We start from the raw sequence: 9,978 nt of genomic DNA, 5'->3' as shown, positions 1-9,978 counted from the left end.
GAGGGGGATTAGAACCCGCGACCAGCAGATTTAGTAGTATTAGATAAAATATCGATTTAAAAACAAATGTATGGTATTAAGAAGTGTAAAAATCAACTGTTTTTCTTTGTCATTACTTCACTTCTTTTTCTTTTTCCTTCCTGATGGTATCAACTCTTTTTTGAAAACATTAAGCCTAATTGTCGATTTTTATTGAGATTGCTGGAAACGTATAACAGCTACAAAATAGTGAATTATTAATAATATGGTATCAAGTGGTGTGAAAATCAACAGTCATCGTGTATTTGTTATTTTTTGTAAATTTCTTGTGTGTATGTGTCTAAGTCATATTTCAATATCACCTGAAACCTGTAATTATTTTCTTTCGCGCACTCTGTTACTTGTGTTAGCTGTAGGACATCGCAAATGAATGAAGTTGTAGCAGTGACTATTAAGGCTAAGTGCCGTAGATTATATAGCGAGTAAACTCGTGCTTCTCGTAGGAAGGGTATTTCAACTTCAGGCCTAATTATAAATTTTACGGCGCCTGTTAGAATTTTTATTGAGATGTAAGAATATTGTGTTATTTATAAACCACAGAAGTGTTTCCTTGTGTGTTTGTTTATGTTACTTAAGTAATTGTCTTTAAAATTTATGTCATAAACGCCATAGTTTTGCACTCATATAAATGTAAAAGTACCACTGTACAATTAGCCAATAGGAGTATTGGATTTCCAGGTGAGAGAGCACGCATACACACAAGGACTGACTGACACATTGTTTTTTTAATTACATAGATCGGTGCAATAACAGTTTGAAAGCCCTTTAACGTTTTAAAGTAAAACAAGTTAAGTCAGTTGTGCTTCAGTTGTAACACCACGTTCAAGTAAACTACGTCCACGAATTGCCCAAAAATCAAATCTTCACTTACTATATTTTTTATATTAAATAATAAGATATGCAGATTAGTCTATCGGCACACATTCTGATCCCACTATAGTGCACTATACTAACAGTTATTTACTTGGGAATGTATTGGATAGTTCTATGTAAACTGTAAGGAACAAAGGATTTTAATGAAATAGTTAAGCGTAGTCTATGATTAATAAACTTTGTCTGCGAATCTGTAAATTCGAGTAAAAAAGGCGCTCCACTATCTGATTAGACAACAGTACATTAAGACTAGGCGATGAGTGCTGTACTCTAGCTGCTGTACATCTAGATTCTATACCAGTCGTTCTTAAACTTTTTAAAATTCGGACTCCTTTACCACACCGTCGCTTACCCTCGCACAGTTCACGTGCGCTCTTCCCTTTGGTAAGTAACATTTTCAAAATAATATCGTGTATTACATTATAGTACTTATGTCAAAACGTAGAACTAAATCCATAAAAACAACTGAGGCACGTTCTGTGAGTTGGCTGTTTAAAAATACACACATAATAAACAAATGATGTTCCAAGAAAATAGAATTAGTTGTTTACGTCGAGATATGCATTTTTGGTACTTTATATAGTTTTAACTAGCTATGATCATATAGACATATTTCTTCATTTGTATGAACTCCTAATTAGTTACGACCATTTAGACAGATTAATTGAAAAAAATGTATGTAAATACGACCGTATAAACATATTTATTAACATATATGAAGTACAATATAAACAGATATATTGATATATATGAACTTTTACGTAGATATGGCCATACAAACAGATGTATTGACATGTATGAACCCAACTATATATATATATACACACACACACACGTATATATGTAGCTCCGCCATCTCTTGACCGAAGTGAGATCTAATTACAGTTTTGGACTCAGGAGGTCAAACCCTTTCATTTGATTATATTTGTCCACGCCCAAGGGCTCATAGATTTTAATTTTCTCTAATCCCGCCTAAAATAATTTCAGTTTGAGGGTAGGCTGATAGAGATCCTGATAAGTAATAAAATTGAATCGGGTACCGCACGACCCACGCTTAGTATTGCTGGGGCACAAATATATAGCTGTTAAAAAGGGGAAAAAAAGGTCTCGTACATTAATTTACTCTAATCCTGCCTAGAAGATTTTAAAGTGCCGCGACTATTGAGGATTCCCTCTTATTATTTCTTTATCTCTAACTACTGACCTTGATAAAAGACACTTACCCAACAAATTGCCCACAATGGGTAACGGGAAAGGTCCTGGTGGATACTTCATTCTCTTCATGAAGTGTCTTATGATAACGAAAGTCAACAAACCAACAAAGACAGTGGGAAGCCACCCCACGTCATTTAGTAGTTTAGACAGCACCTGGGACAACATTCTTTACTGAAAAAAACAAGGATTTGTAAAGAACTGGGTGATGTATCTAAAATAACGGCGAATTGGGTTTAAATAATTATGTTCATAATCAGTATTAAAACTAAGTAGACGACCCCTGAATATTGCTAGTTAGTTACCAATACAGAAACATTCTACCAGCTGTTCATGCTTGTAATACGACTTTCATGAATGGCCCATTTCGTAAGAACTGTTTGTTTTGGAAACAAAAGATACAAATGGGCTAGCTCTACTAGATATTAAACTAGATAGAAAGCATTTAGTCAACAGCACCCAACTCTTTGATTACACTAATCAAACAATAAGATTTTACCGTTACTCTTATAACGCACACACTGCCCCGAATATATATGTATATATATATATATATATTCTGTTTACTATTAACAAATACTTGCTATTGTTTGCTATTAAGATGCAAAACTTTCTCCGAAGAAAATCATTTCAAAGTTTAATAAACTTTATTTTATAGATAAGCTAAAGATTTGCCACAAAATATAACCTGTATTTGTCACATTTTTCATTAAGCTTCCGAGTACTAACTTCATAATACAATGTGCCACTTACTGGTTGTTTGTATTATATATATATATATAGATAACTGAAGTAAACTTTACTACATTATAATTCTACTATATACAAGTTCCTTCGTCTGTAGGCTTCTAATTTTATATTTATATACCTAAAATAAAATTTAAAAAATCTGTGAGTACCGTTTTACTATTTCCATATTCCTTTTGTTGATATGTAAAAACAAAAATGCGTTGTAATAAACCACTAAAAATTGTTAAGTTCGCTATAATACTCTTACCTCTAATTCTAGTCAACGCCACTCGGTCATGTCCAAATGTATAGTAGAGAGCCCAAGGTTATCGTGTATAATCAACACTGTACTGGTCTTGAAAATTAATATAAAGTTTAGTCACGTGATCTCCATGTGTGGGCCAAAGTAACTGCTTTCCTTATTGTAAAGGTTGCCGAGAGTGACGCCACCTGCAAATCCACTTTTTATATGTGTAGTAAGACGATGCAAAGGATAGTTTCGTTTTGCAAGAAACAATGGAAAATGTTTCCAATGTTGATCAAACCACTTTTCTGTTTAACTTCGTGCGAAGCTACACGAGAACAATTTTTTTTCAAGCCATCCATGATTTTATACTAGAGGGCAGATGGCTAGTCAACACCACCCACCGCCAACTCTTGGATTACTTTTGTCAAATCGTATAGTGGGGTTTGACAGTCACTCCGTTAAAATACACGCGACCATAAAAATCGGAGCGATTTTTTTTCTTCGTAGTAACAGGACGCGCACCACGAAACCTCAGATCCATAGTCCGGCATGCCAAACATTGGATCACACTCGGCCCAATCCTCTTTATAGTTTTTACTTTTTGACTACTGTCAATATAAGTGTTAAATTCTGTCAACAGCATTACACGAACTTCTTTAATAAACAAAGCTGTGGCTATAATAATGTTTTTTGGAAAAATTGGTTTAGAAGAGCTTCTCTGGAGTAATGTTTGAAGAAGTCGGAGCGTTTTACTAACTGTATATCTCTCTCCATCTCAAACACTTTCAAATCCCTGAATGTGTAAATAACAAAATCACATTTCATCTTGCTGTGCCGTACATCTGTTTTTCGACTTAACAATAATAACCGTGTCAAGGCTATATTAGGATGCTATGAAATATATGGAAGGACCGGATTCGCCTTTACAACTACCCTACGGGAAGTCGAATTTTGAAGGCCGAAACGTGGGACGTATTTGTTTTTTTCTTTTCAACGTTTGAAGGCCATTACGTGGGTTGCAATTTTTTGTCACTAAATTCTTATAACGCACCCGTGGCCCAATATACGGCTCGATGGTTTTTTTGTTTTGTTTTGCAGTAATAGGTGCGAATAACTGAACCCCATATGTACTGTCCTGCACGCTAAGCACTCGGTCATTTGTATATATATATTTTAAACATATATAATAGTTAACGAGTTATCCTACTATTTTACTATCTGATAGACATTATAGCAACTGGTCATAAAACATAAACCTAATTTAGTATTTTTTTTTGTAGACCCTCTACATGTTTGTCATTGAGTTATGCCACTTTCTAATTTTTTTTCGCAGGCTTTATATGCTGCCAATCTACAGAACAGTTTGAAAGAAACTATCGGCGAGATATTAACTCCCAAATATTTGAAACTTTTTCAGCATTTTGATTCGTTCTCATTCCTTTGTCTTTTTAACACCTTATTAAAACAATTAACTGAAACCATATCGGATTAACACCTTAAAAAAACAATAGTAGCTATAATACAACTAACACCTTACGTAAACAGTGAACGAGAATCCTATCAGAATTACAACTTGGATGATTATCATTTACAATTGTATTCAGTCTATAAGAATAAGCCACGAATTTTACTTTATCTAATGTCAAATGTCACAACTTTCAGGAATTAAATTACACAAAAAGGTTAAAAAAACACTTAGGTTTATCTTCGCAGGTTTTATAAAAGCAGACTTCATTCGGATAGTTTAGTCAGTACTGTAGTTAACAATGTTTTGTGGTCTATCTGATAAGCCATTAAAAAGTAACCTCCGAATTTTTTATCTCCTACACACTTGAAAATAGCAGCACTGAACACATATTAACGAATTGAAAACAAAGGCTTGGTGTCCTGTATCAAATGATAAGACAAAATAAAATTTATCACACAAAAGAAAGATTTAAATTAGGCAAAATGTGCCAAAATAATGCTGAAAATATTTTTATCTTTGAATTAACTGACATCAGTTTGTGACTAGTTTTGGTAAATAGATTATTATATTTCTTTTTTAGCAAATGGGCCTGACATAGCCTAGTGGTTAGGGCGCCCGATTCGCAATCTGCGAGTCGCGGGTTCGAATTCCCGTTCTCGATCATACTCGTCCTTTCAACCATAGGCCTGTATAATCTGACAGGCAATCCCGCTATTCGTTGGTACAAGAGTAGCTAACTTAAAAATTTGGGACGGTTAGCGCAGATAACCCTCGTATAGCTTTGTATAAAATTCAAAACAAACATTACCAAATACCCCTGGTGGAATATTTTAATATTAATAAGTACAGTTTCCATCTTTCTCTTCCAGTAGAAATTATTGATGTCACAAAATCTTGTGGTGTAATATGCCGAAACCATATGCTGTGTGGTTTCCCCGATTAAGGTATAATTAATGTGAGTTACTTCCTAGGGGAAATCTAGTATTGATAAACTGCATATTTCCCCACTAACATTTCCTGTGGATGAAAATACTTAGGATCCTTTTATCTGAGCTTATAAAAGTAGAAATTATTCGAAACTGCAGTTCTCACTGGTTTATATATAACATGTAATGATATGTTTTTAGTTTATTATAGTTTTCTTTCATTATTTACTCAGGACAACAAGACACTGAAAAAAATGAGCATTACTTTAATAAAAACAACATAAGCGACAATTAATCACGCAATGCATTTCATTTCTTCCTCATTTACAATAGATTAGATTAGGATTAGAATAAACGAGAGTCAGTACAGCTTATAGAACACAATGAAGTAAAACAAACATGTTTCAGAATTATCAGTCCTCCGAACTAAACAGTCACACTGAAATGGAACTGAATTCTCTGAGGTCCTAGCTTATCAGTTCTCTAAGTTAGCAAACTACATAGCATTATTAAGTGTTATTTCGAAAAGAGTATCAAAGAGCTGATATCCTGTTTATAAAAATTATGATTACATAAGACTTTGATATATCGGAACAGCCCCCCAGTGGCACAGCGGTATGTTTGCGGACTTATACTACTAGAAACCGGGTTTCGATACCCGTGGCGGATAGAGCACAGATAGCCCTATGTGTATCTTTGTGCTTAATAACAAACAAAAACAACAACTGTCGGAATATAGATTGAGAGTATTAGTCGTGATGCCTGCTATTTAGTGATCAAGTAAAAACAAAAACAGATGTAATGAAAGTAAAATATATCTTAATAGCCTCACTGTATTTTCTATTTCTCCCGTCTTATAGGTCACTCTTGTTTGTTGGAATACTACAACATTTCAGTAAAGCTGGGTCGAACCCAGAAAATGATGTTATATAAATCAGCTGATTGAAGTGCGTGTTATTTGTTGTGTACCATTTAATAACACAGGGTTTGTGAGGATATTTACCTTTACTTCTTAGTTCCCTGTTCGTGTTGTCCTTATCGTCTTAAATACGACTTAAAAAACTCTTTCCCTCTTATTATTGTTTCTTTCTGTATTGTCCCGACTGGATATCTCCGATAGTAGACTAGCCCTCAGGAATGGGCCAAAGTAAAAGGTCATTATGTTTTTTGACAAGATGAATTTTTTTACCAAAACATCACCTAAGACATCAAGAAGAAAAATACTTATTACACTAATCCATTACTTAGATTATAAACATTTGCATGTAAATTTTCTTTTATAAATATTTACCTTTCAATTCCTTACTTTTGCATATGTAAAATATCTTAAAATTAAAATATGTTACTTGAAGTATAATTTCAGTTTTTGCGACGAAACTTCAGTCAAGAATGGCGACCGTTTGCAGCTCTTCGCTAATGAATAAAATATAACATTTGCTATTGAGATGTATTCATTATTTTTAAGTGGGATCAAATATCGGATAATTAATCTTTAATTTGAGCATTAGTTTTTAAAATTTATTTAACGAGAATCTTCCTCTAGCGCACAATCTATTAGTTTACTGTGTGATCTTGATTAATATGCCGCGTGTGACCTCGCGTTTTATAAGTCCGTCAATGCAGTCTTTTTCAGCGACAAAATATTAATTTTTTATCAATGTCAGGGTCTTTTTACAGAGCACAAGACAAGCTGTTGTTCGTGTCAGATAAAACCAGTGATTTACACCATTATACTGTTTATACACGTGCGTTATCAAGTATATACATAATAGACTAAATATTCTGGGGGCACATACAGAGGGGAAGCCAAACGTGGAATATGTGCCTGTTTTAAATAATGTATTGGAAGAGCAGAGGAAGAAACGCAGTGGCGTGGAGTCACGATTTAACAACATAGCCACAGTTATTACTGATAACTTAAATCAAAGTTAAATCTGTTTTTTAATTTACACTTTGCTAAATATAACTCCCTTTAACGTTGGCAGCATCAACATAGAGGGTACTTTATAAAACAGATCACTTAAAACAAGTTCCAATAAAAATAACACTACATTTGTACGACAGATGGCAATGCTAACTTTATCTTGGACTAATTTATATATATATATATAGATATAGATAGATAGATAAAAGATCTATGTAGATAACTACGTATAAGCATTACTATTGTAGAAAATTATATCTCCACCTTTCACAAATCTTTGTCTAGAGCATTATTTCTTGCTGGTTTGAAACTTTATGCATAATGTTGGCTAATACAAGTCTCCATATAGATATGATATCATTAATGCATGTAAGTAAATCAGAAACTCTAAATAAGACTGATGTCACACGCACTGAAACATGTATTCACAACACTTCAAGTATTAAATAGAGGATTATGATCTTAGATCAACTGTTGAGATTTATAATTAATCATTCACTGAAAACTTGCAAATAAGATCAGACAACAGATTAATGCTGATGTTCATTGTAAATATTAGAAGTGAGAAACCTTTTCATCAGTAGAGGTGAAATGTGTAAACATAGCTTTCTCTTTCTCGGAGTGTGATGGCCCTGAAAAGAACCTTTAAATTTCAATTGTTTAAACAAAGTCATTTTCTTCAGATTAATATCCCTTGTCTTCTCCACCATCTGGACAACTCCTCATTGTAAAAAAAAAACACATACACACACAAAACACGAAGTCTTCACAGTATACATACAGTCCAGTATAATATCTACAGTATATCCAAGTGTTCTAGTATGTAACTAATCAAATATAATAAATCTGTGTCAACAAATCATAAGGGACATTCCTCAAAGTGATCCATCAAATATGACCTTAGAATGTTACTTCATTTAGCAACATGCCAGGAGCCTTTTTCATTATAGAGTAAAACTATAATCTACTAAAATCACCATATGTCATTACTTCCAAACAAAAGAACGTTCTTTACAGGGATAATAGATGCTATACAATATATTATAGAAACGAAAACTAATGAATTAGTGATAAACATTTTACATATAAAACACCAGAAAATACAAAAGTGTGCCATTCAAATTAAATATAAAACTGAAAACTATATTTAAATATACTACATTAATAGTGTTGGTAACACTATCTATAGAAACATCCTCTGCACTTATAAAACATGTGTATATAAATATAAACTATAAACATAAATTGAGACAGAATGAAATCTGTATGCAGTCCTATGGAAGTATAGTAACACTTTCTGTCTATAGAAACACTATTTACCCTTGTGAGACCTACACTGTTACTGCTTGTTTCAGTCTCATTTACCCTCTCGCCCCACATACCCTTTACTGCGCATGACACAAGGTTTTAGTGTCTCACATTCAAAATTTTATTAAACTACTTTTTGTTTATGTTGTATGAATTAAAATAGTATAAAATCTTAGCTAATAATCCATATTTTGAGAGTATACAAGTTTTAAGTCCTTAATTCTACAAAGTAATATTTTACAAAATTATGAATTTCCACTAGTGTGACCCGCATGACACATTTTGTCTCAGCATGTCACCATCTCTATTTTATCCATCACCCCTTGAAAATGTGCGAAATTAAACGTAAAATACTCTCCATAAAATCGTTATTGCTCAAACAAACCATAATTTTTATAGCCTTCAATTTTGCTTTGTTACAAGCTATTGAATACAAATCAGGCCCCTCCTGCCACATCTTCTCTTTCACAATTCGTTGATAATTCTCACTTACATTTCATTATATTGTTACGCCTCCAGTCGTTAGTTCATTTTCCATAAATTCGTTCCGACGAAACTTTAGCGACACAAGTCCTTTCTTAAATAAAACTGGTTTATTCTTTCCGAATACAATTTTACCGATACACTTAATTTCAACAGTCGCTCTATAACAACGCTATAATTCTCAAAGAACGTCTTTCTCGTGCTCGACAATACTCAGTTCAATTACACACTCTCTGACTGCAGTTCGATTACTCATTACCTACACATTGTCCCGTCACGTTGTGACCATTTTATATATACCAGACTACCCCCCAATCTAGTAATCTCCCGACAATTCACGAAGGTTCGAGAAAGAAGTGGCGTGATACTAGTTACGTGACCTGGCTGACGCAAAAATATGTTACCTATAACCAATAGAAAGTCAAGATTTTCATTTATCAAATGACTGTTGTATAACGTTATATTCTGAAGAGAATATCGCCAATTTCACTCAGTACAAGATTCGTTCACATGGGAAAGTTAATGACTAGCTTGGATGAATTTGTAATGGCTTTTGTCACATAGTTAGAAAGCCAGGAATATTTGAGAAGTAAGTGCATTTGTCTACTTTTTGATTGTTATTAGTCTATATTCTTTGGTGCATTATTTAATTAAATAAAAAATATTAAGTGCATTACTATCTATAGTATAAAAAAAATTAGGGTTAACTCTCTTCCAAACCTGACAGCAAGAAAAAAGAATATTAAGTAAGTATTTTATTTCTTGTTTT

The 9,978-nt window shown here is 33.2% G+C and overlaps 1 protein-coding gene across 1 annotated transcript in view; it reads right to left on the bottom strand.

Moving 5' to 3' along the window:
• The window catches only part of LOC106472585 (cytochrome P450 1A1-like), an 11,612-nt gene extending 8,396 nt beyond the window's left edge, over positions 1-3,216 (bottom strand). Inside the window, exons 1-2 of the mRNA XM_022401145.1 lie at positions 3,122-3,216; positions 2,136-2,298 (exon numbers count right to left, since the gene is read on the bottom strand). Coding sequence (XP_022256853.1) covers positions 2,136-2,292 — 157 coding nt within the window. The 5' untranslated portion in view covers positions 2,293-2,298; positions 3,122-3,216. The remainder of the gene's footprint in view (positions 1-2,135; positions 2,299-3,121) is intronic.
• Between the last annotated feature and the right edge of the window lie 6,762 nt (positions 3,217-9,978).

The sequence above is a fragment of the Limulus polyphemus genome, unplaced genomic scaffold, assembly GCF_000517525.1.
Source record: "Limulus polyphemus unplaced genomic scaffold, Limulus_polyphemus-2.1.2 Scaffold5443, whole genome shotgun sequence".
Lineage (NCBI taxonomy): Eukaryota > Metazoa > Arthropoda > Merostomata > Xiphosura > Limulidae > Limulus > Limulus polyphemus.
Note: the sequence above shows the minus strand (reverse complement) of the source record. Positions and strands in the feature narration are given on the sequence as shown.